General features: G+C 42.4%; 4 protein-coding genes across 6 annotated transcripts in view; all 4 read left to right on the forward strand.

Moving 5' to 3' along the window:
• Window positions 1-1,286: 1,286 nt before the first annotated feature.
• On the forward strand, window positions 1,287-2,049 carry LOC132133813 (histone H2A). The gene has a single exon (XM_059546807.1). The coding sequence runs from the start codon at window positions 1,318-1,320 to the stop codon at window positions 1,702-1,704; it is 387 nt and encodes a 128-aa protein (XP_059402790.1). The 5' UTR covers window positions 1,287-1,317; the 3' UTR covers window positions 1,705-2,049.
• Window positions 2,050-2,087: 38 nt separating this feature from the next.
• On the forward strand, window positions 2,088-2,955 carry LOC132133809 (histone H3-like). Its single transcript, XM_059546804.1, has one exon. The coding sequence runs from the start codon at window positions 2,226-2,228 to the stop codon at window positions 2,739-2,741; it is 516 nt and encodes a 171-aa protein (XP_059402787.1). The 5' UTR covers window positions 2,088-2,225; the 3' UTR covers window positions 2,742-2,955.
• Window positions 2,956-8,012: 5,057 nt separating this feature from the next.
• LOC132133371 (G2/M phase-specific E3 ubiquitin-protein ligase-like) lies at window positions 8,013-10,020 on the forward strand. Its single transcript, XM_059546158.1, has 4 exons — window positions 8,013-8,169; window positions 8,301-8,510; window positions 8,596-8,686; window positions 10,009-10,020. The coding sequence occupies exons 1-4, from the start codon at window positions 8,054-8,056 to the stop codon at window positions 10,018-10,020; spliced, it is 429 nt and encodes a 142-aa protein (XP_059402141.1). The 5' UTR covers window positions 8,013-8,053.
• Window positions 10,021-14,554: 4,534 nt separating this feature from the next.
• Window positions 14,555-27,093, forward strand: part of kif15 (kinesin family member 15) — a 30,587-nt gene continuing 18,048 nt past the window's right edge. For 2 of the 3 annotated variants that reach the window (XM_059546800.1, XM_059546802.1), the window contains exons 1-8: window positions 14,555-14,685; window positions 14,885-14,909; window positions 15,502-15,688; window positions 15,771-15,847; window positions 15,924-15,961; window positions 16,566-16,663; window positions 26,526-26,705; window positions 26,839-27,048. In XM_059546800.1, the coding sequence (XP_059402783.1) occupies window positions 14,667-14,685; window positions 14,885-14,909; window positions 15,502-15,688; window positions 15,771-15,847; window positions 15,924-15,961; window positions 16,566-16,663; window positions 26,526-26,705; window positions 26,839-27,048 (834 nt within the window). In that variant the 5' untranslated portion in view covers window positions 14,555-14,666. The remainder of the gene's footprint in view (window positions 14,686-14,884; window positions 14,910-15,501; window positions 15,689-15,770; window positions 15,848-15,923; window positions 15,962-16,565; window positions 16,664-26,525; window positions 26,706-26,838; window positions 27,049-27,093) is intronic. The other variant, XM_059546801.1, reaches the window with a different exon arrangement.

Raw genomic sequence — 27,093 nt, forward strand, 5'->3', positions numbered from 1 at the left:
ATCTCTTCAACAAGGATCCAGGCACTTCCCTGCTTTTACAGGTAACCTTAAAAATTTGAATGAATGAATAATTGTGTACATGTATGGATTGTTCATTTCTAAATTTGATTTGGCCTTCAGATGCCAAAAAGTGTAGAGGTGATTCTCTCAGACGGAGATGCCGCCTCCCTTACCCTGTCATTAACATGTACAGCCTTGAGGGATGTGGTGAGCAGTCTAGAATTTAGACAACGGGCCCATTATGCTTGGCTTGAGAGTAAGTTTTTAATCAATTTTTCATTTCTGTATTGGCCTTGAATCAACACTTGTACTCTAATATAGTTAAATATAAACATGCTCATTCTAATCATATTGTACATCTGTTCGTGCTTTAGGTGTGGTGAATGTCAAAAAACTGCCCCAGGCTGTAAGAGACATGTGTGTCCCTTTTAAAATTGTACAATGCAGAAATTACAGATGTTTTTTCAAAGACTGGGTACTGTGGAAATGGAAGACGTGGAGACCTGCAAGGGTTTTATACAGACCCTGAATTTCCTGAGCATTGCCCAGACTGCCAGTTTTAGGGGGCAGGAATGAGGTGTGGTGTGCACAGTGTGCAATCGTTTATTTGGAACTGTTCATGTTTTATTTTCTCTTGAAATAGGGACTTCCCCCATAACCTTACGGGCCTGACTGTGGCATCTTCATTCTGATGGTCAGATTTGACAAATTTTACTAATTAGATTGTGTAATTTCCAATAAATATTGCAAAACCATGAAGTGTTAATTTGATCTGGATTGTTTGGTAAATTGTCTAATCATGTGAATCTACGTATATTTAAAAAAACAGAAGTGGTCACATTTACAAAAAAAAAAGAAGAATTGAATATCCAAATGGGCAAGGCAAAAAACTGTGGTCAATTAACATTTACAAGTGTGTTGTATTGACAAAACGTTATAGTCCATTGATCTAGGCTGAATTTAAGTCACAAAAAATAGTGATATGATCTGAACAATATATGTTTTCAAGGTGGTTCTTGTGAATGCAGTTTGCATGAATTATTGATGTTATAATATTAAGTATATTATTAAGAATCGTTTTATGTAAAGAGTTATGATAAAGATCATATTTCAATTTGCACACAGCTTTTAAGTTCCGAGTCAGCAGGTAGAAAGGGGAGGGGTTTGGATCTTGAGGGCGGTGCAGTGATTGGTGTTCAGCTGTGATCGACTCTAACCAATAGTGGAGGAGCACGCGCTCTTAAAATCTGATTGTCCGACTGCATCACTATCATTTCTGCGGTAATCTGCAGACGGAGCCGATTCAAAATCTCCAGAATGAGTGGAAGAGGCAAAACCGGTGGTAAGGCCAGAGCCAAGGCTAAAACCCGCTCCTCCAGAGCAGGACTTCAGTTCCCCGTCGGTCGTGTTCACAGACTCCTCCGCAAAGGGAACTACGCCGAGCGCGTCGGTGCCGGTGCTCCGGTGTATCTGGCCGCTGTGCTCGAGTACCTGACTGCTGAGATCCTGGAGCTGGCTGGAAACGCCGCTCGGGACAACAAGAAGACCCGTATCATCCCCCGTCATCTGCAGCTGGCGGTGCGCAACGACGAGGAGCTCAACAAACTCTTGGGCGGAGTGACCATCGCTCAGGGCGGCGTGCTGCCCAACATCCAGGCCGTGCTGCTGCCCAAGAAGACCGAGAAGCCCGCAAAGACCAAATAAACAACAGTAGACCACTTACAAAGGCTCTTTTCAGAGCCACCCACTTTCTCGAGAAGAGCGATTTGTATTTATTAAAAAAAAAAAAAGACCAACTGATTTGATAAAGGTATTATGATTTGTGCTGTGTCTTAACTGGACGCGAGCAGAGCGAATTATGAGCATAATAATAAAATGTAGAGAAAGTACGTTATTAAGAAAGGGAAACAAAGTTCATCCACCCACCCATAAATCCTCTGTTAGGGAAATACCTTAAACGATATTAGTGGTAACACTACACAAATAAACTTACAAAGTACCTATAATCTAACGTTAGCTCTGATTCTAATAGAGCGGCATTCAGATGAATATAAATGTACAGTAAAATAGAAACCGCATTTTCAGAAATTCAGATTCTAATATTGGGACACTGAACGGACAGCATTTGAGCGGGAAAGACTGCCTCAACTTGTTCGAATTCGAAAACAGGAAACGCACTGTCATTGGCTGCCTCACACTGTCACGTAACCACATTAACCAATCAAATGCCTCTGCTGAAGCTCCGCCTAATATCTCAGGACAGTTTAAAAAGTTGCTGTAGACCAGAACAGTCATTCCGTTCTAGAAAGCTAGACAGAGATCTAAGTACAATGGCAAGAACCAAACAAACCGCTCGTAAGTCCACCGGAGGTAAAGCCCCGAGGAAGCAGCTCGCCACCAAAGCCGCCCGTAAGAGCGCTCCGGCCACCGGCGGCGTCAAGAAGCCTCACCGCTACAGGCCCGGCACCGTGGCTCTGCGAGAGATCCGTCGCTACCAGAAGTCCACCGAGCTGCTGATCCGCAAGCTGCCCTTCCAGCGTCTGGTGCGAGAGATCGCTCAGGACTTCAAGACAGACCTGCGCTTCCAGAGCTCCGCCGTCATGGCCCTGCAGGAGGCCAGCGAGGCTTATCTGGGCGGTCTGTTCGAGGACACCAACCTGTGCGCCATCCACGCCAAGAGAGTCACCATCATGCCCAAAGACATCCAGCTGGCCCGCCGCATCCGTGGAGAGCGCGCCTAAACACACGACTGATTCACCGTCAACACCAAAGGCTCTTTTCAGAGCCACTCACATTTTCACATGAAGAACTTCAGATGTTTCTATATTTTAATAAACTATGTTAAAGGAAAATAGGGTAAATGTTTACAAAGCCCGCATTTATTTTATCAAAAATACTGCAAAAGCAGTTATATTGTGAAATATCTTTACTATTTAACCCTTTGTATAATGGTGTTTGTATTTGTGGGACTCTTTTTATCAAAAGAAAAACTACACTAAGTATTTTTAACTCCGACTCATTGGCCTTGACCTTTTTTTTTTTTTTCAATAACCACTCACTACACCCCCAAATTGAATTACAAACCCAAAACTGCAGCGTGTCCACCAGACCCACAAACACTGTCTGATATATATATATATATATATATATTTTTTTTTTACTGGTTTCTTGCTGTTTTTGAATAAGCTATGGTTGATGTGCATAACTGGATGGTGAAATTGTGATTAAATTATGAGTTTGCTAGAACCACAAGCAGTTCTGTCTTGGCAGGGTTGAGTTGAAAGTGATGGTGATGTTATTAGTATGTTATGTGTAAGTTAAGGAGATGGGAACAATGTTAGGTAGGTTATTCCAGAGTTTAGGCGCTAAATAGGAAAGGATCTGTTGCTCGCAGTTGATTTTGATATTCTAGGTATTATCAAATTGCCTGAGTTTTGAGAATGTAGCGGACGTAGAGGATTATAATGAAACAGGAACTCATTCAAATACTGAGGTGCTGAACCATTCAGAGCTTTATAAGTAATAAGCAATATTTTAAAATCTATACAATGTTTGATAGGGAGCCAATGCAGTGTTGACAGGACCGGGCTAATATGGTCATACTTCCTGGTTCAATCCAATCCAATCCGCTTTATTTATATAGCACAATTTAAACAAACACAAGGTTTCCAAAGTGCTGTACAGCACAACAATAAAAGACACAATAGGATAAAAAGATAAACACAATAAGATAAAAGTAATAGAATAAGATAAAACATGAAATTATATAAGTAAAATTAAATCAAATAAATAAAATGCACTGCCCACACAACACATTTAAATCACATTAATCACGATTACCTGGTGTTAAAAGCCAGAGTAAAAAGATGGGTTTTAAGCAGAGATTTAAAATGAAACAGTGAGGAGACTTGTCTGATGTGTAGTGGCAATTCATTCCATAGTTTTGGAGCTGCAACAGCAAAAGCTCTTTCTCTGAGTTTTAGTCTAGTTCTAGGCACTGTCAGGAGCAGCTGGTCAGCTGACCTGAGAGAGCAGCTGGGAATGTAGGGGTGCAACAACTCGGTGAGATACGGTTGGGCAAGGCCATTCAAGGCTTTAAAAGCAAATAAGAGTAGTTTCAATTGAATCCTAAAATGAACAGGCAGCCAGTGGAGTGAAGCTAAAATAGGTGAAATATGCTCATACTTTCTTGTGCCAGTTAAAAGACGAGCAGCAGCATTTTGAATCAGTTGCAGACGGGCAATGGAGGACCCATTAACCCCCAAATAAAGTGCATTGCAGTAGTCCAGCCGAGTGGTCACAAAGGCGTGAATTACTGTCTCAAAGTGCTGTCTCTGAAGGACTGGTTTAATTTTTACCAGCTGCCTTAACTGGAAAAAGCTGGACTTCACTACGGCTTTAATCTGGTTGTCAAATTTAAGGTCAGTGTCCACCTTTACCCCTAGATTAGTAATACTTTGCTTGTGATACTGTGCTAAGGAACCCAGATCAACCACCAGGGTCACAGAAGTGCCACTACCACTAAAGACCATGACTTCTGTCTTTTTTTCATTAAAATTTAAAAAATTAAGAGACATCCAGGCCTTAATGTCATGTAAACACGCTAGCAATGGCTTAACACAGCAGGAGTCTGACTTTCTAAGAGGGACATAGATCTGACTGTCATCTGCATATCAATGAAAGTAAATACCATGCTTTCTGAGAATTGAACCAAGTGGGAGTAGATAGAGGGAAAATAAGAGAGGGCCAAGCACAGAGCCCTGTGGCACCCCATGTGACAGGGGAGCAGTCGAGGAAACAGATTCAGCAAGGCCAGCACAGAAAGTTCGCTGGGACAAGTAGGACCTAAACCATTCTAACGCTGTACCACTGATGCCCACCCTACGGTGGCCGAGAAGGGTCACAACACATACAAAGCCACAACAACTACATATTCAGAAAACACATGCAAACGCCGCCACAACAACTACATATTCAGAAAACACCTCCAAATTCAGAAAACACATACAAACGCCACAACAACTACATATTCAGAAAACACCTCCAAATTCAGAAAACACATACAAACGCCACAACAACTACATATTCAGAAAACAACTTCATCGATTTCACATCACGTACGCTGCAAATATTCACAGCACGAGCAAATAGGGAAACAAACTGCAAACTGCAAAGACACAACGGAAATGTTTCCAGGGGGGCCATAATCAGTGACGGACCCGCATCCATCCGGTCGTCTTCTGAATGTGCGCTTTTGTTGTTTAAGGCTACAAGAGGTAAGTGTTTCTCCTTTATTATGAAAGACTTGTCGATGTGCTCTGATACCGTGTTTTCAACATATTATCCCCATAACGTATTAGTCCACTGCCAACGTTGTTAGCTGGAAACTAGCTGGCTAGCTCGCTTCTGGTCACTAAATAGATGCATTACTGGCGTTTGTACATTGTTGTCCTGATATATTTATTTTTCAGATTGAAATGTTCTGTCCGTTTTGTGCTGTGCAACTGGGGGACGCTCCCAAGTTTTGCCCGTCGTGTGGTATGAACGTGGGGTTCCTTACGGAGCATCCATCCACGTCATCAAGCGTAGGCCATAGGCCTACAGGTAACATCCCCTTGTTGTTTTATTACACACAGTCTTAAACATTTTTTTTTCTTCTTTTTTTTCTTATTTCTGTAGATTTTGATTGGCATAATGACCAGAACAAAATATGGGTTAAAACCTATAAGAGGGAAAACCTTGCATTAAATGTTAAACCCCTGTGGTCATCAAAACAAATTTTGCCAGCTGCTATAAAAAAACAGCGAGATTTTAATCAAGACACAATGTACGATGGAGAATATGTCCTGGTCTATCCTGATGGCTCTCAGGTACAAAATATACCAGGCACAGACAGACCCTTTGTCCTTGAACATTATAAAGAGGCCATTGGAAAGGCTTACCAGAGGATCGTACTGTACATCTGCCCCCTCCAGGATTTGAGTAAGTATTGAAGTACATGAGTCCTTAATTTAATTTGAGCTGGTTGAAAAATTGTCATATATTTTGCATATACCTAGCCTAATAATGATGCATCATTTTCTCTTTTCCAAGGTCATGGAGATGACTCATCTTCAGAATCCGATGATGAAGCATTTGCTAGGCTTCCAATGAAAATGTAAGTTTCTCCCGCCATTTTGAGACCTGTGCTAGTGATTTTTGAATATCCACATATTTCACAGCATTCTTTTTTTTTTTTTATTGCTATAAGGAATAGATCGAGCATGTTGTGCTCTTTAAATCATATTAACAATTACTTATATTATGATTTAAATTTAATGATTCAAATTATTTTTTTGTTTTAGTTTACCAAAACAATGTCCACCAACAATGTAAAGGCCATCTGATGGGCAACTATGTATTATTCTGTAATGTTATTAAGTTTATGTTAATGATGTGGTGATGTAATTATTGTTCATTTGTTTAGTGTTATCTCTGCTTTCATCAACAGGCCAACGGACCAGGAGCAGAACCCAAAAACACCACATCGTGTGACTTCTACAAGTAAGTCACAATGGATTAAAATTGTTCTCTTCATTGAAGTAATACTTTTGGCTCTGGGTTTAGCATGAAATATCGACTGCTGAATGTAATGGATTACAGTACCAAGTATAAAACCTTTTTTACTGTAATTTCACAACCATCTTGTTTTAGTATTTCATTGTTCCTTTAATCCACAGCACATATACCAAGATCTATGCACCAGTTGTCATTGACAGCAGTTGCTCTGATGTTGAGGACGTAGAGAATTTTCAGGAGGAAGACAGGTACTTTGATAGAAATAATGCTGTCAACCTTTTTTCTTCTTTCCCTCTAATGACATATTAAATAGTTCAAGCTACATTGGGCATTTATTTACCTGGTTTCTGTTGCCATACAATTATTAAAGTAAATATTTAAATTGTATATATTTTTTTACTTACCCCTTAACAGAAAAAAAAAAATCTGGCAGAAATGATTGAAAGCTTGCAATGTGTGCTTCATGCTTATGCCCATCACATTTCATCACACTCATATGGTGTTCTCACTGTAATGGGCCCATAAAAGATTTATATTTTAATTATCCGCATAGAAGGCAGTGTTAATGTTTCTCTTTCTTGTGTTGCAGAGACAAAGATATTGGACTGATGGCTGCAGACATTCTGTCAAATCTGTCATTCAACATAAACACAAAAAGCTGTAGCAGGTTAAATATAAACCGTGCTAATGTCTGGGATGGTGCTCTGAGGGGATTCAAACGTTCCTAATTTGACCCCACCGGTAGCCTTTTGGTCAAATTCACTGATGACATCGGGCAAACAGAGGAGGCTGTGGACACAGGAGGGCCTACGCGGGAATTTCTGACACTCTTGATGGACGCCATTAAAACCAGTAGTTTTTTTGAAGGCAAAGATGATGGCAAATACATGTCATTTGATAGCAACGGTAATTTGCTTTTTGTCACATTTTGACAGTATTATAAATCAATTTGAACTAACCGTGGAACATTGCCATTGTTAGCTGCAGAAGGTGATGGGTATTTCCATGTTGGAAGAATGGTTGCAGTCTCCATTATACATGGTGGTCCAGGGCCTCGATGCTTTTCCCCAAGCTTCTACCAGTACCTGGTTGGTAGTGAAGTGAAGTGAAGTGAAGTGAAGTGAAGTGAAGTGAAGACCATTGAGGCCCCAATTGAGGATATACCTGATACTGAAGTCAGGAATGTTCTCCTTGAGGTAATTATATGTTTCTAAGCATATTCAAGAAAAAAATATTTTTTTATATTTTGATGAACAATCAACAATATGGACACCCCAGTAGCTTGAATGAGCTTCCATGCTTTGTCACTAATATGTACAGTCTAAATTCCAAACAATACAGACTCCTGTCAAAGAGAAATTTAAAATATTCTATAGTCTCATCCTTTGTGACATGTATAATGTAATTTTGTCTATTCAGTGTTTTTATTTTACTCTAGATTAAAAATGCTTGAACATTGGAGGAACTCTTGGAACTCGCAGATAAACACTCCAGCATGCTTCAGACAGCAGGATGCTATCAATGCCTGAGGACACTGGGGGATAAGGAAAAAGTTGTGGATGGTTACATCCAGTGGTACTTTACCTACCGCAACCATGTTTCCTTCCAGAGGTAGGTCACTCTGACTACATTGTAAGAATTCAAACGAGAATTTGAATGAAACTTAAATGAGTGTCTAACAAATGGTTAAGTCAAAAGTGAGTCCTACTGGCAATAGCATTAATAACCCAACCCGGTTATAGGTTCAAGGATGGCCTGGCTACCCTCAACTTTTTCAACGCTCTGGAACAGCATCCCTCCATTTTCCTGCCCTACATGTGTTACAGTGCGGAAGACCTGACAGCCGAGAGTGTAGAGTCACTGTTCCGTCCACAATTGAGCCCAACTGGTAGCTCAAATCGAGGAGGAGAGAGTGCTTGGCTACTGGCTGGACTACTTAATCGCTGTAAAAGGTATAATTTTCTTTATGTTGTTTAAAGTGAAGTCCACAAATGGATGATAAATCTTAATGTGTTTCATTACTCCCAACCCCCACAGAGGACGGGTCAGGGATGTCTCTGGAGGACATTCTAATGTTTGCAACAGGCCTGAAAGAAATCCCAGCAGCAAAATTAATACCAAAGTCAAAGTCACCTTTATTCATATAGCGCTTTAAACAAAATACATTGCGTCAAAGCAACTGAACAACATTCAATAGGAAAACAGTGTCAATAATGCAAAATGATTGTTAAAGGCAGTTCATCATTGGATTCAGTTATGTCATCTCTGTTCAGTTAAATAGTGTCTGTGCATTTATTTGCAATCAAGTCAACGATATCGCTGTAGATGAAGTGTCCACAACTAAGCAAGCCAGAGGCGACAGCGGCAAGGAACCGAAACTCCATCGGTGACAGAATGGAGAAAAAAACCTTGGGAGAAACCAGGCTCAGTTGGGGGGCCAGTTTTCCTCTGACCAGACGAAACCAGTAGTTCAATTCCAGACTGCAGCAAAGTCAGATTGTGCAGAATAATCATCTGTTTCCTGTGGTCTTGTCCTGGTGGTCATCTGAGACAAGGTCTTTACAGGGGATCTGTATCTGGGGCTCTAGTTGTCCTGGTCTCTGCTTTCTTTCAGGGATGTAGAGGTCCTTTCTAGGTGCTGATCCAGCATCTGGTCTGGATAGGTACTGGATCCGGGTGACTGCAGTGACCCTCTGATCTGGACACAGACTGGATCTGGTGGCTACGGTGACCTCGGAACAAGAGAGAAACAGACAAATATTAGCGTAGATGCCATTCTTCTAATGATGTAGCAAGTACATAGGTTGTTATGGGAATTGTTTCCGGTTCCGGTTTACCTAATTAATGCAGCCTAAAAATCCTTAAACGGATTTGGATATTAAAAGCATATTAGTATGTTATGTGTAAGCCAGGTTAAAGAGATGGGTCTTTAATCTAGATTTAAACTGCAAGAGTGTGTCTGCCTCCCGAACAATGTTAGGTAGGTTATTCCAGAGTTTAGGCGCCAAATAGGAAAAGGATCTGCTGCCCGCAGTTGATTTTGATATTCTAGGTATTATCAAATTGCCTTGAGTTTTGAGAACATAGCGGACGTAGAGGATTATAATGTAAAAGGAGCTCATTCAAATACTGAGGTGCTAAACCATTCAGGGCTTTATAAGTAATAAGCAATATTTTAAAATCCATACGATGCTTGATAGGGAGCCAGTGCAGTGTTGACAGGACCGGGCTAATATGGTCATACTTCCTGGTTCTAGTAAGAACTCTTGCTGCTGCATTTTGGACTAGCTGTAGTTTGTTTACTAAGCGTGCAGAACAACCACCCAATAAAGCATTACAATAATCTAACCTTGAGGTCATAAATGTCAACACTTGTTTCTCGTTATTACAATTTGAAACAACCACCCACACTAATCCTTTTACTTGTCATAACTATTGCACAATCGACAGTACACAGCCTAATCCATGAATGAAGCTCATATAAATAAGACTACATTTTCAAAGTCAGCATTGTGTGGCCGGAAGGCCACAGCTCGAAACACACTGCAGGTAACGGTGAGCAATTACTGCAAGGTCGTTGTTGGTGCTACCACTACTGAGCCACATAACCCGCCTTGAATACCCATCGATGCAGCCACTGATGGCAATCCCAAAGGGCTTGAGCTTGTCATAGCCATCCACGTGCCATACCTGATTGGGTCCTGCGGCGCAATAGGATCGCCTAACAAATCTGCGCCTATGACGGAGAGATACTCCTGTTGGATTTAATAATCTGAGGGCTTGCATGACATTGTCTCGTTTTACTGTCAGTGAATGCTTCTGTCGCAGGGTCTGCCACATAGCCCTGTAGCCCAACAGCTGTCCTGAGCCATTCAATTCAGTAGTGATGGCAGCATTCACAGTCTCCAGTGGAGTGTAATTTGCTCTTCAACTTAGGTTTAGCCATTTCAGCCTTCTTTTTAGAGTTTTCAGGCTCATTACAATCCCATGCTTTGACTCCAAAAAATCTCTAATAACCTCGTTGGAGTGGTCCTTTCTGAAGTAGGCACGTATTAGGTCATCCTCTGAGGGTTCATGGTTATGGACACACACACACACACACACACACAGAGATTCATTATAATAACTAATATGCTCTGATGGGGGTTGAAAATAGGAGCACAACAAGGGGATGTTACCTGTATGCCCATGGCCTACGCTTGATGACGTGGATGGACGCTCTGTAAGGAACCCCACGTTCATACCACACGACAGGCAAAACTTGGGAGCTTCTCCCAGTTGCACAGCACAAAACGGACAGAATATTTCAATCTGAAAAATAAATAGTTCATATATCAGGACAACAATGTACAAACGCCAGTAATGCATCTATTTAGTGACCAGAAGCGAGGTAGCCAGCTAGTTTCCAGCTAACAACGTTGGCAGTGGACTAATACGTTATGGGGATAATATGTTGAAAACACGGTTTCAGAAGACATCGACAAGTCTGTCATAATAAAAGAGAAACACTTACCTCTTGTAGCCATAAACAACAAAAGCGTACATTCAGATAGCGCAAAGACAACCAGATGGATGCGGGTCCGTCACTGATTATGGCCCCCCTGGAAACATTTCCATTGTGTCTTTGCAGTTTGCAGTTCGTTTCCCTATTTGCTCATGCTGTGAATATTTGCAGCGTACGTGATGTGAAATCGACTAAGTTTTTTTCTGAATATGTAGTTGTTGTGGCGTTTGTATGTGTTTTCTGAATTTGGAGGTGTTTTCTGAATATGTATGTGTTGTGGCGTTTGTATGTGTTTTCTGAATTTGGAGGTGTTTTCTGAATATGTAGTTGTTGTGGCGTTTGTATGTGTTGTGACCCCTCTTGGCCACCATACCAACCACTGCTCCAAACGAGTAATCAGTATTTCATGATCTACTGTATCAAAAGCAGCAGTCAAATCTAAAAGTACAAGGACAACACAGTGACCCGAGTCAGTAGCTAAAAAGATGTCATTAAAGACTCTTAAAAGTGCTGATTCGGTGCTATGTAATGTTTTAAAACCGGATTGGAAAATCTCAATAACATTATGTTCATTTATAAAGTCCATGAGCTGGGAATAGACAATCTTTTCCAAAATTTTAGAAAGGAAAGGCAATTTGGAAATAGGCCTAAAATTAGCCAAAACAGTAGGATCCAGCCCAGGTTTTTTCAACAAGGGCTGCACAACGGCATGTTTAAAATTAACAGGAACCACTCCCGAGGTCAGACTGCTATTAATAACTGTAGTAAATGATGGTCAAATAGTCAGGAAAATAGTCGGGTTTAAGTAAGAACTCTTGCTGCTGCATTTTGGACTAGCTGTAGTTTGTTTACTAAGCGTGCAGAACAACCACCCAATAAAGCATTACAATAATCTAACCTTGAGGTCATAAATGCATGGATTAACAGTTCTGCATTTGACATTGAGAGCATAGGCCGTAATTTAGATATATTTTTGAGATGGAAAAATGCAGTTTTACAAATGTTAGAAACGTGGCTTTCTAAGGAAAGATTGCTATCAAATAGCAAACCTAGGTTCCTAACTGATGACGAAGAATTGACAGAGCAGCCATCAAGTCTTAGACAGTGTTCTAGGTTATTACATGCAGAGTTTTTAGGTCGTATAATTAACACCTCTGGGGGTTTTTTTTTCAGAATTTAGCAGTAAGAAATTACTCGTCATCCAGTTTTTATATCGACTATGCATTCAGTTCGTTTTTCAAATTGGTATGTTTTGTCGGGCTGCGAATATGTAGAAATATAGAGCTGAGTATCATCAGCCTAACAGTGAAAGCTAACACCGTGTTTCCTGATGATATCTCCCAAGGGTTGCATGTTAAGTGTGAAGAGTAACGGCCCTAGTACTGAGCCTTGAGGTACTCCCTTATATGTCTTTGCCTTTCTGTCAGTCATCGTGAGTAGATTGTTTTGCCTTTGTTGAATACATTGGTGTTTCTGTGGCTTATCATATCATTCATGTGAGATACAGGAGACACTTGACCTCTGTAATGTCTGAGGAGAAAATGCCTAGATCTACACAGGGGCAACTTTTGAGCAATGTTATATGTGCAAAGTTGCCATCAACGGGCAAACAGGTGAGACACAGAACCCACGACTGATCTAAAGTATCAAGTTGCCCATTCTCAGTGGGAAAGCTCCCGAGCAGCATTGCTCAAAAAAAGTTGCCCAGTTTATCATCATCTTTAGTTTTTTTCTTAGGTGCACATAGGGTTGAACTGCCTGTCTGTTTTGCATTTTGTATTTTTAACAGCAGGACTATCTAATATTATGCAAATGTATCATGCTAATTGCTAATGACAATTCAGCTAGTATTAGCTTTGTTATTAACTGCCACAAAAAGCTCAAATGTCCTTTGGTGTGACACTTTGGCCTGTCACACAATAGGACAAGACCTCCTTAAGAAGCTATTAAAGCAAATAGATGAAGTTTTTAACATACTTTTCATTCTTTTTTGACCAGTTTTGATGATTTTAATTTCAATAATGACTTCCATAATGTTTATTACCGTTTTTTGGAGACTACATAAAATATTCTGAAGTGTTACTAAAACAACTATAATGTATAATGTAACAACTATAAACAAATATAAAGTACATAAATACAGTGCTACTACTTATAATGTTACTTAACTTTTTTTTAGAACAGAAAAAACTGAAGGAGAGATGAGTGCAAAAGAGAGGACCAGACAATATAGGGAGCGAATTAAAAAGATCCACATAGAAAGGAGGCGATCCTAAGAGAACGAGGGAGGAAGTAAATCAAACTGAAATGTTGCCATATACATCTTAAAATAATTCAGGGATCTTGCTGAGTGACTGAATTAATGCTTATTATTCATTATTAGAATAGACCTGTGTGAGGTTCAGGTTCAACAATAGTTACATAATAAGCTTGTTATTACAGTATAATAATATATATTGTGTTTTATAAGAATTTGACAAGTAAGTGGTTACATTTGTAGGGAAAACACAGTATAGGTCATGAGTTCATAATTGAGTATACATTACATTAATTTCTCTGTTGATCCATTCATCTATATTCTATCATTATTTCAAACAAATATCATGAAAAGAAGGCTCTCGGAGAATTGGATACATTCAACATTAAAGCACTAGGAAGGAAGAGACAAACTGAACTGAGGAAGATTTTGAAGGAATCCAAAAAAAAAAAGATGATGGGCAGAGGAAAAGGCATTACTTGCCATTCCTAACTAAGAATATGTTTTAGATGGAATGGTGTTCATGAATGTTATGCAATGTTTTTAGGAATTTTATTTTCCTGTTACTGTTACTGTTTAACTGATGAATTTTGCAGTTTGACAATGTCACATTATTGTTTTGAAATGGCATTTTACTGAAATTCTTAAAAGACCATGCATCAATGTTTCCTTATTGATGGATCTATAAGTATCAAAGTTACTTTTGGTGTGCTATGGCTTAAAATATCTTTTAAAAAAAAGAGTCAAGTTTGGCATTAGGGGAGTTACAATCTCCTCTTAGATAGGTACAATTTCAAACAGTTTTGTAAAGGTTGGCAAAGTTTTATTATAGGGAAAAGTTTATCAACTTCATCAATTTGTGGTGAAAATGATTCTAATTAGTACTTTCATGTAAAATAAATATCACTTTAAGAAAATAATGCTTTAATAATGTGAACAATTCTGTCTCAAGTATTTTTTATGTTATTTAATATAACTTCTTAGTACTTTTTAAATGTCACACCATAGGACACATTTACAGTATAGTGAACATATAAAAAAAAAATATGTGAAGTCATTGACAAAATGAGTGACCACTACTATTTTCTGAAAACACATGTTATACTCCACAAATATACAAAGTAAAGATACTTGACAAATGTTTCAAGGAAAACGGGAATAATGAGGGATATATGATAGCCTATGACACCGTGTTAAATGTAGGTGTTGACTAATACTCCAGCAGTTGGCAGTAGTGCAGCATCCGGGATACAGGCTGCCGTTCAAACCCGAAGAAGAAGGAGATCGAGGCGCCAAATTTTGTACTTTTCCTTCGTGAATGGAGGGAGAGAAATAGAGGAATGAATCATGAATCTTAAAGGCAAAGGTGAGGATTATTTACTCATGCTGCGTCTTGTTTGCAACCTTTGCATAATACTAAAGGAAATATACGAAAAGATAGTTAAATTACTAAATCATACGCCAAGGTTTACTGGCTTTTGTTGTTGTCTATATTAGCGTTTTGCTCTTTATACAGTCTATGGTTTTGCTTTGAAATGAACTGTATTGTTTATGTTTCCTTGCAGCAACCGCGGAATCAAACGCCAGCAGGTAACGTCAAATAAATTAATTAATTAATATAACGTTACACAGTGCTAACGCAAATGATACGGCGGTCTATAACGCAGAAAAACACGCAATGATTGTTTTTTGAAGAATAAACGAGATTAATATACAGATAATGTTCAGCACCGTTGTATAACGTACACAGTTTGTACTTTTTTTTACGCGATTTCATTTTTGTTTGTTTAGTGTTCATTACAGGTCAATTCATAAGGATATACGCTATGCTAGTCTGTTGATATTTATCTGACAGAAACAAATCCGTAGCACTTTGTTCCTCATCTTCGCTGCTCATTAAAGCACATTCATTTGTCTAATTTTTGACTGTGGAAGTCATGATCTAGAAATATTTCGAAGAATTTGTGCTCTGTTGAGACACAGAAAAACTAAATTGTCAGCATTTACTCCAAACCTGCTGGAGTTTATTTCTTTTGTTCAACACAAAATAAGATATTTGGAAGAATGTGTTCAATAAAAGAGAGAAATAAATTCATGCAGGTTAGGAAGAACAGTAAAGGACAGTGTTATTTAACTTTCTTTTTTTGTGTGTGTGTGAACTGTCCCTTTAAATGTTCTCCAGCAGTGATGGAGATGCCATCAAGGTGTTTGTGCGGGTTCGGCCGCTGACCCAAGGCTCTGGGTTAACGACAGACGGCGATCGCAGTCTGTGTCTGACAGTGTCTTCACCTCAAACCGTCAGACTGCACTGCAAACCAGAGCCTCGGACCTTCACATACGACCATGTGGCTGACATGAACACAAGCCAGGTGAGCCAGAGGTTTATATTCATCTTTTCTAGGTGAGTATGAGTTGAGTAACCCTCTCATCACCATTCTTCATGTCTCTCAGGAGGAGGTTTTCTCCAGTGTGGCTAAAAACATTGTGGAGTCGTGCATGAATGGATACAACGGGACCATTTTTGCCTAGTGAGTTTCTGTGTGGCTTGAATTAAAATGTTCTAGAGCTGTGGCTTATTCATGATGTGGTGTGTTTGTGTTTCAGTGGACAGACGGGCTCAGGAAAGACCTTCACCATGCTGGGTAAGATGTGTCAGATGGCCTACTAGCTCTTTTGTCTGTGTATTCACACACACACACTATACAGCAGCTCCCAAAAAGTAATTGATCAAATTTAGATAAAATTAAAATATTTTATCTATTGCAAGGATATTAAGACAAAAATTTGTGATGCAAGATAAATATCTTCAGAATATATATCGAAATATCGTCAGAATGAGAGTCCAGACAGCTGATAAAAACATCACAATAATCCACTCCACTCCAGTGCATCAGTTAATGAATTGAGTAAAGCTACATATTTGTTAGAAACAAATTCATCAAGACATTTTTTACTTCAAACCGTCTTCTGGCTAAAATAATATCCTCTGTCCAGAGTACACATTTTTGGGTGAACTGTTCATTTCATACATTCACCACAACAGCTGGCATCAGTCATTCAAAAATGGCTCAGGATGATAAAGGTGTGCGAACATCATTTGTTTGTTTAGGTGACATTTTATGTTTTCTATTGCACTGTCAATTAAACTCGAATAACTTTTTGGGACCACTGTATTCATATCTGGTAAGAGCTGTGTAAAAATGAGTCTAAATACACAGAAGTAACGTGATTGTTTTGTGTGTGCAGGTCCCTCAGAGCTGGACAATTTTTCTGATGAACTGCGTGGTGTAATTCCTCGAAGTTTTGAGTACCTCTTCTTCCTCATCAACAGAGAGGTGGAACGAGTAAGATGGGTTCATTAATATAATATTTCTAAATATTTTCTTCAACTCTCACAGGTTTGGAACAACTTTAGGGTGAGTATTTCTATCAACCCTCTACACTGCACCTAAATCGCTCACATATGCGAATAAATCTTTTCTGGGTGACTAAATTATGTCTAATATTAGCCAGTGGCTAATAAATGATCAGATTTTACTCGCCAGTGTGAGTTGGAGGCTAAGTGAAAGTTTAGCACCGATATATTTTCACTCGCCAAACACTGAGTGCTTCAGAGTTTCACTCCGTTGAGCGATCTGTGATATTTTTCAGTTCATCTGAATGGATGTGCAACGTGCCTGTATATGACGTACAGTAAACTCTAGTGTAAAGGCGCACGACTTGCCACATCGCTGTCTCACACACACACAGAGAGAGAGAGAGAGAGGATCGATGCACTACATGTAAACGATATACTTGTATTTTCCTGTCAAAATAACTGTAGTGGGCGGAGCTAATGCGCAAATGGCAATCTCATTGGCTGGCTATTATCTATTATCTACCTATTATCATCCTTGTATTGATTTCAGCAAATCTAGACGGTGGGCCGAGGGGAGATTTTGTGTTTTCAAACGATCTGTGTTGAGGGATAACCCAGTTTTATATACGTAACCGCTACGCTTTTCGACATGGCAAATAAAAATTGTTGCCACTCACACACTTTGTCCATTACTATAATATCGATAACTTTCTCCAGGTTATTTTCCCGGCGAATAGAGCAAGCAGGTACGTGCGGGGTCCCACCTGCATGACGTATTTCTTGCCTTCATCCAATAGCGTGCGTGGAAAGTGTCGATGCTGGTGACGCGTTTGTGAACACACTAGTGCGTTTCGCGCCCAGGATTTAAGATTGTACTATTTAAGATGAGAACTATTTTACCTAATTTTGCTACATATTCAGTTTGACACAATGCATGTATTCTCAAGCCTGCATTCATTTGCTCAAAAATACAGAACAAATTTAATATTGTGATATATTATTACAATGTTAAATAATTGATTTTAAATGTATTATACCTTTAAATTATCATTTATTTCTGTGATGCAAAGCTGCATTTTTAGGATCATTATCACATGATCCTTTAGAAATCATTCTAATATGATGATTCATTATCAAAGTTGGAAACAGTTCTGCTGCTTAATATTTTTTCAGAACATGTGAACATACTTTAATACTTTGATGAATAAATAGTTTTTTAAAAAAAAGAAAGAAAAAGAAGCTGTTTTTAAAATGGAAATATTTTGTAACAACAATATACACTAATATATAATATACACTAGCAACTTGGGGTCGGTAATTTTTTTCTTTACTTTTTTTAAATAAAATCAATACTTTTATTCAGCAAGGATGTGTTAACTTGATAAAAAGTGATAGTAAATAATATTTATATTAGAAAATATTTTTTCTTTGAATAAATGCAGTTCTTTTTAACCTTTTATTGATCAAATATATTTCTTCAACTGTTTCAACACTCATAATAAATCAGAATATTAGAATGATTTCTAAATGATCATGTGATCGACTGATGTTACATGTGACACTGAAGCTGGAGGAATGATGCTGAAAATTCAGCTTTGCATCACAGGAATAAATTATTTTAAGTATATTCAAATAGAAAACTATTATTTTAAGTTGTTATAATATTTCACAATATTAATGTTTTTTCTGTATTTTTGATCAAATAAATGCAGGCTTGATGAGCAGAAGATACTTCTTTCAAAAACATTAAAAATAGTAATGTTTCCAAACTTTTGACCTGTACTGTACAGTGCAGAATGGACAGTAGTACACAGTTAAGATAGTATGGTTTACAGTAATATAAATTAAATAAGAGCAGAATAGATACAGTATGAACAACATGTACGGATATGTGCAGTGTAGTTGCAGTAACAACATAAGATTAATACAAAAAACTGGATGAAATCTGTTGGCAAACTTTTAAGTTGGCTTGAAAAAGCCTAGCCCGAAAGTTCAGGCAATACAGTTCGATAGATAGGTGGAAAGAAAGAAAAATTAGGTAGAAAGAAAGAAAGAGAATAGATAAAAGAAAAAAATAACATCCGGCGGGCAGGCTATGAGGCTGCAGTACACAGGACGAGTCTTGAGTGCATGCCAGACAATCCTCCTGTAAATCATGGCTGAAGATGGTAGGAGATTTCTGCGGAGTGGACTGGATGACACTTCCGCCAGCTCCACAGGCCATACTGGAACGTGTGCACTGCTCATGTAAAAAAACGAATTGTGTTAAGATGCACATGTAAACTGCATGAGCTGCCATGTACAAACCTGTGTAAGTCAGTGTGTAAACTGTGACAATAAGTCACTTGAAGATGACTAGGTCACATGTGTGTACATGCTATGCACTACTGCTGCTGCTTGCTCGTGTCTGATAGCTAAATCATCCGTGTAACAGCTGTTCTAAATAAGCTACATCTGATTGGTTAATAATAATCCCATGTCAGTATATTGCCGCGCTATTGGCTCCACTAATATAGTAGGCAACCGCGTTTGCCTGCATATTTACGTTTCGTGCATTATGATTTTGGGGAAAATGTGCAATAAATGAGAGTGGCAACACTTTTCATATCGTTGAGAATAAAACAACCGTCCCAACATTACAAATCCAGGTTCTCCCTCCATGGGGATCATCCATTTTGAAAAGTAAAGCAGATACGGACCCCCGGCCCACCGCATAATCAGTTCGAGCGAACGCACACAACCTGATTAATATTCATGAATTAATCCTTAGTGCATTATATATTGTTCTTATTAGTAGAATTTGTATCATTATTATCCTATCAGTATTTTTTGGTAGTGTTTTTCAGGTTTTTTTTATTTTTTTATTTTTTTTTTTTTATACAGAAACACTGAATGACCAAAAAAGCTGTTCTCTTACGAGAGCTCTCTCGTACTGCGTCTTAGCTAAGACGCTACAGGAAAAGTCTCTTTTGACGAAATACTGAAGCAAAAAATTATCCTTAATTTTGTATTTTTGTAAAGCGCATTTGCAGCAGTACACAGCCATAGGCGAGACGGCTTGTTCGCTCATTGGCTTGTTCTGCGGCAACTGCACAGCCTATCGAGCGCGGGCTGATGCAACATCAGACCAATAAGGGCGCTTCGCGCCCTTCTTGCCACTTCCCGCCGAAACGGGTGTGGCCCAACCTATAAAAGGAGCTCGAAAAGGCTGACTCACCTGATTTTTCATCTCTTCAGCGAAGCTCACGCATCGCTGGATCACGGAGGAAGCAAGCGCCGTCTGAGAAAGCACATCAGCAGGACGAGCCATTCTGAAGCTGCTGGCATCGCCGCCTTCCATTGCCGTTCCTGCTGCGCTATCCGGCGCCTATATCCTTTCAATCCTGTGTCTCCTGCCTGGGTGAAGATCATGCAGCGCTCGCTCGCTGACGGCGGATGCCCCCACTGCGAGCTGTTGCCATGGTGACTCTGAGGACTCGCCTGGCCTTTTTCTCTGAGCCTGCATTCTCCGCTGCGCTGAGGCGCCGTAAAAGCATCGCTTCCAGCGGATTCTGGAACCGTCTTCAGCTCAACCGAGCTCGCCGGTTCGCCCTGCTTCACCGGCCCCCCCTGCATCGCTTCCCGGTGGGCAGCGCCCGCTGTTTGCCGGCGCGTCGTCCGAGGAAGTCGATCTCAGGGCCGCGTCGGGGGAAGAGGACACGCGCTCTCTGCTAGCTTCGGGCAGTGAGGGCTGGGCGAGCTCCGAGGATCTCGCGCCTTCTGCTCAGAAGCCCAGCAGACGAGCTGACATCGAGAAGGAGCCGGGGCGAATGATCGTGTTGGCCGCGATGAGTCTCGGCCGCGAGTGGTTTGCACCAGCGCCCCCCCCCCCCCCTCTCGTTCCCGACTGGATGGTATTTCCCTTTCGGATGAGCGTACTTCTCAAAGCCCGCCTCATTTCTTCCTGAGCTTCACGAAGAGGTGGCGAATGCTTGGAACGCTCCATATTCAGCAGGAACTCGTTCGTCTGTCTCACTAGCATTCTCCACACTGATGATGCTAAAAACAGGAACTACCACTCACTTCCGCCGGTGGAACAGGCGATAGCGACGCACCTTTGTCCGCCCTCTGCTGGACGGCGGCAAAAGCGGTGTTGCCATCTAAAGCCTCCTGTGTGACGCTGCGTCGGCACTACTAACGATGGCTGCTTCATCGAAGCGCAGGTGTACGAGTTCCGCTGTGGCCGAGCTCTCACCCAAGCGCACCGCTGTTTTAGTTCCAGGAATTGTGACTGTCTCAGCGTTTTCTGCAATGCGCAAGCCTGCACAGTTGCCCGCTTGCCTGCACACAAAAGCCGTTATCACAACAGCTTCAGCAACGCAGCTCGAGACCCCCGTTCTCGCTCTACTGGCCGTCGCCCCGCGCCGCGGGGACCGCGGCAGAGGATTACGGTGAGGCCGGGAGTCCCGAAGCCATCCTGGGAAAGCCACCTACGCATGCTGCATGACGCTGCGTCGGCACTACACACGATGGCTGCTTCATAGAAGCGCCGGTGTACGAGTTCCGCTGCGGCCGGGCTCTCACCTAAGCGCGCCGCTGTTTCAGTTTCCAGAGATTGTGACTGTTTCAGCGTTGTTTGCAATGCGCATGCCCGCTTGCCTGCACACGAAAACCGTTATCACGGCTACCCAGATATTTCCCGAAAAAAGTGTAATTCCTGGTGTCCCGGCCACGGCCGAAGGTGCTATAAATGTAGTGACGATGCCCACTGCTCAGTGCCCATCTCCGCATATAAGCACAGCCCTTCACACAGGGCTCGCGCCTATAAAAGCGACTCAAGTCGATCACGCGCACTACATAGTAGACGTGCCCACTCCTCAGTGCCCACAATTACTATGTCACACGCGTCATGTGGTTTCTATAAAGAGAGGCTACTCGCTACAGTTTTCTCGACGCCCACCGTGCTTTTCAGCGCGCTTCGAAACTACGGTCAAAACAGAAGTAGCACACATACTTCGGGTCGAAATATCAAAACTGTTGAGCAAAGGGGCTGTAGAGCCTGTGTCTCAAAGCGAGGGGGGGCTGTACAGCAGATACTTTCTGGTGCCCAAGAGAGACGGGGGTCTCCGGCCCATACTGGATCTAAGACAGCTGAACAGGCATTGATGAAACGCAGTTTCAAAATGCTCACGACCAGGAAGCTCCTCGCGCAGATTCGCAGAGGGGACTGGTTCATGTCAATAGATCTGAAGGACGCGTATTTTCAAATACAGATAGCGTCAAACCACAGGCGATATTTGAGATTCGCCTTCGAGGGCCAGGCATACCAGTTTGCAGTCCTGCCATTCGGCTTGTCCGTAGCTCCTCGTACGTTTACGAGGTGCATGGATGCAGCGCTCGCTCCTCTTAGACTCAGAGGCACACGAGTGCTGAATTATTTGGACGACTGGCTGGTTCTGGCCCGATCATGAGCGGAGCTCATGGACCACAGAGCCGTTTTACTCGATCACCTCGAGAAGCTCGGCCTCAGTGTCAATTGGGTGAAGAGTTCGCTGAACCCCAGTCAGACGATCCTGTTTCTGGGTATAGTTCTAAACTCGTGTTCCATGACGGCGCGGCTGTCACCACAGCGCGCGATGGGCATTCAGCGTGCAGCGAGTTCTTTCCGCTGTGGCGCGACTGTGGCGCTCAAACACTGTCAAAAGATGCTGGGTTTCATGGCCTCAGCATCTCCGGTTCTGCGGCTGGGCCTGCTCCGCATGCGCCCCCTGCAGTTCTGGCTGAAGGCTCGAGTGCCGCGCAGAGCGTGGGCGTCTGGCCGGCTGCATTTCAAGGTCGATCAGAGCTGTGTTGCGGCTCTAGCACCTTGGACAGCGAACGGCTGGTACCGATCAGATGTAAGCCTGGGGACTTCCCCGAGTGTGAAAATGGTGTCGACGGACGCCTCCACTTCGGGATGGGGAGCGCTGCTCGAAGGCAGACCGTCCTTTGGCCTATGGTCAGAACGGGAAAAGCTCCATCATATCAACTGCCTGGAAATGCTGGCAGTGGAGAACGGGCTGACGCGCTTTTGTCCCCATATCAAGGATCACCACGTCATAGTCCGTTCGGACAACATGTCCGTGGTGTCCTACATAAATCGCCAGGTCGGTCTCGGGTCCCGAAACCTGTGCAGGCTGACGGAACGCCTCCTGATTTGGGCTCAACGCAACGTGCGCTCGCTGAGAGCAGTGCATGTGCCTGGACTGCAGAATCTGGGTCCAGACAGGCTGTCCAGAGGCAATGTTCCTATGGGCGAATGGTCTCTACACCCGCAAACAGTCCGGCTGTTGTGGGAGAGATTTGGCATGGCGGAGGTGGACCTCTTTGTGTCCCACGAAAACGCTCACTGCCCCGCGTTCTTTTCCAAGAACGAAAGCGCGCTGTCACGGAGATGGCCGTGCTGCCCGCTTTATGCGTTCCCTCCCGTCTCCCTCCTTCCGCAGGTGATAGAACGGGTGAGAGAAACGAGATGTTCAATACTGCTTGTAGCACCTCTTTGGAAGAACCAACCATGGTTCCCAGATTTGATGCAGTTAGCAGATGTCGCCCCGTGGCCGGTACCGTTGAGGAGAGACCTCCTCTCGCAGGCCAGGGGCTCGATTTGGCACCCTCAACCGGAGTTGTGGTCCCTCTATGTATGGGCACTCAATGGTTACCCGCTGATCTCGCAGTGGGAGTGCTAAATACCATCACTCAGGCTAGAGCTCCGTCGACACGACGTCTGTATGCCTCGAAGTGGTCGGTGTTCTCCAGCTGGTGCACAGCTCGAGGTTATTCACCCCTTAGTTGTGAGGTGACGGAGGTCCTCTCCTTCCTTCAGGAAATGTTGGATAAGGGCAGAGCCCCATCCACGCTCAAAGTTTGTGTGGCTGCCATCGCGGCGTTTTCTGAAACGGCGTCCGGTCAGTCAATAGGAAGGAATGATTTAGTCATCCGGTTCCTCAGAGGAGCTAGGAGGCTGAATCCTCCCAGACCTCCGTCAGTCCCTTTGTGGGACCTTGCGGCGGTTTTGGAGGCCTTGAAAGGTCCCCCTTTCAAGCCTATCCAATCGATTAGCCTTCAGCATCTGTCGTTCAAGACAGTATTCTTGTTGGCTCTCGCTTCTGTGAAGCGTGTGGGTGATTTGCACGCGCTCTCGGTGAGCCAGTCGTGCTTGGAGTTTGGGCCCAATGACTCAAGAGTCATACTCAAACCTAGGCACGGTTATGTGCCGAAATCCCTCAACACACCGTTTCGGGCTCAGGTTATTGCCCTGTCTGCCCTGCCGGTGTCAGGGGAGGATGGAGACTCGAGTCTTCTTTGCCCTGTCAGGGTTTTAAGAGCTTATGTGTCTCGCTCTGCTGCCTTTCGGCAGACGGAGCAGCTATTTGTCTCGTTCGGTGGGCGTTCCAAGGGAATGGCTGTTTCGAGACAGACTCTATCCAGATGGATAGTTGACGCCATAGCGTTAGCTTACGCTTCCAGGGGCCTTCAGTGCCCGTTGGGCGTCAGAGCACACTCCACAAGAGGCATCGCCTCGTCGTGGGCGTGGTCTACTGGGATCTCCTTGCAGGATATATGTATGGCGGCAGGTTGGGCCTCGCCGTCTACATTTATCAGGTTCTATAACCTGGAGGTTCCCACCTTGCAAGCAAGGCTGCTGTCGGTATAGGCGAATCAGGGCCCTGAGGGGAATTCTGAGTTCACGAGCGCTATGCGCTGCCGACTGTTATATGGGCAGTATTGCGTAAGACCCGCATTGCCACATTGGTCAGGCCTTGCCTCGGCTGTGTGACGTCATATTGCCGCATCTACGGATGCTGCTAGATATGGGACGGAGGGCTTTTTCCCTTTTCTGTCCTGGACTCTCTGTGAGTCCCTCAGGTGACTGTGCACTGTAAATCCTGGGCGTTGCTTCAGGTTTATTGGTGTGTGATCCCTGCGCGCACGGCGTTTTACATTGGGTTCCCGTAGCGTCTTAGCTAAGACGCAGTACGAGAGAGCTCTCGTAAGAGAACGTACTCGGTTACTAAACGTAACCTCGGTTCTCTCTAGAAGAGCGAACGAGTACTGCGTTCTCTGCCGTGCGCACGATTCACTCTGGTTCGCTTCGGCGATGAAATAAATCAGGTGAGTCAGCCTTTTCGAGCTCCTTTTATAGGTTGGGCCACACCCGTTTCGGCGGGAAGTGGCAAGAAGGGCGCGAAGCGCCCTTATTGGTCTGATGTTGCATCAGCCCGCGCTCGATAGGCTGTGCAGTTGCCGCAGAACAAGCCAATGAGCGAACGAGCCGTCTCGCCTATGGCTGTGTACTGCTGCAAATGCGCTTTACAAAAATACAAAATTAAGGATAATTTTTTGCTTCAGTATTTCGTGAAAAGAGACTTTTCCCGTAGCGTCTTAGCTAAGACGCAGTACTCGTTCGCTCTTCTAGAGAGAACCGAGGTTACGTTTAGTAACCGAGTACGTTTTATTTCTAATTAATAAAGATCTATTTTTAAATAATACTTGATTGTTATAATGCTTGACTGACTGAAAGTGAAAGTGACATACAGGCAACTATGGTGACCCATACTCAGAATTTGTGCTCTGAATTTATCCCACCCAAAGTGCACACACACACACACTGTGAACACACACACACCCGGAGCAGTGGGCATCATTTATGCTCGCCGCCGGGGAGCAGTTGGGGGTTCGGTGTCTTGCTCAAAAGCACCTCAGTCGTGTTATTGCCGGCCCGAGACTCGAACCCACAACCCCAGGGTTAGGAGTCAAACTCTCTAACCACTAGGCCATGATTTATATATGAAAGTACCATTAGGTACTTTCCTATACATTAGGTGCTTTTCATATACATTAGGTACTTTTCATATACATTAGGTGCTTTTCATATACATTAGGTGCTTTTCATATCTGAAAGTACCATTAAGTACTTTCAGATATTTAAAAAACTGTGCCATTTTACAAACATATATTATATACTGTATTTATATGGCAGTCTGGTGAGTAAACTATAACACTTACTAGCCAATGGCGATTGAACTGCCAAGGTGTAGTAGAGGGTTGTCTATAGCAGTATCCCTTTGACTTTGCTGAATGTTGACGTCATGACAAGTGCATGTTTTGCTTTCTCTTAGCTTTTGTGGGAGAACCGATACAAAGTTCAACGTTTGATGCATTGTAACATTATGATCAGAGTTAGAAAAGCTACTGATTACAATCTTGTGTTACTCGATAAAGTTAATAATTGCATTACTTAATTACTTTTTTATGAAAGAAAACTAATTTACTTAATTGAAAAAGTAAATCAGAAATTTCGTTCTGTATTCAAACGTGAAGTTACTGTACTAGTTTCTTGAAAACGCAATTTGATTGTATGTAACTCACATTGGTTACAAAACATTGATGATACAAACAACATCAAAAGACCCGCTTCAGTTCAGTCTTGTGAAGTGCTTCAAAAATTGTTTACCCGTACCCGGACTATAAGTCGCACCGCATTTATTTAGCACCAAGAGAAAACATTACCGTCTACAGCCGCGAGAGGGCGCTCTATGATATCAAGTGTAGACGACAGAAGCACTGAGCAGCATAGAGCGCTCTCTGGCGGCTGTAGACGGGAATGTTTTCTCTTGGTTCATTTCTGTTAGTTCATTTCTCTTGGTTAATGTCAAATTAATTTTGATAAATAAGTCGCACCTGACTATAAGTCACAGGACCAGCCAAACTATGAAAAAAAGTGCGACTTATAGTCCGGAAAATACGGGCCGTATTGTTTTTAGTGTTCTTAAACTTCTTAAACATTTAATTGAATGGATTTTCGTCTTGTCTTTTTTTTCTCTGTGCAGTCTGGTGGGCTGAAGAGCTTCCTCTGCAAGTGTTCATTCATAGAGATCTACAATGAGCAGATTTATGACCTGTTGGACAGTGTGTCCACCAGCCTGTTCCTGCGAGAGGACATCAAGAGGGGTGTCTTTGTAGAAGGAGCCGTGGAGAAGTACGCAGCATCTGCTGCAGAGGCCTATCAGGTCAAACACGTGTTTCTAAATACCAAGACTAATAATAAGATCTACTCATAGCTAATAAAATAAGTTTATGTATACGATTTTGGTGTTTCTGTAGTGAGCTTTGTGATTTATTTCTGCGTGTTTGTGTGTGCAGGTGTTGTCGATGGGATGGAGGAACAGGCGAGTGGCGTCCACCTCAATGAACCGTGAGTCCTCTCGTTCTCATGCAGTGTTCACCATGACACTGGAGTCAAAGGAGACTGCGCAGGAAGTGGTCAACATCAGGACCTCTCAGCTGAACCTGGTGGATCTCGCCGGCTCAGAGAGACAGAGGGACACGCATGCCGAGGGTTCACGCCTCAAGGTGCTCTCAAAATCCTGTCAAACCGTTCAGTTTTCAAACAAAATA

The sequence above is a fragment of the Carassius carassius genome, chromosome 50 (assembly GCF_963082965.1).
Source record: "Carassius carassius chromosome 50, fCarCar2.1, whole genome shotgun sequence".
NCBI classification, from domain to species: Eukaryota; Metazoa; Chordata; class Actinopteri; order Cypriniformes; family Cyprinidae; genus Carassius; species Carassius carassius.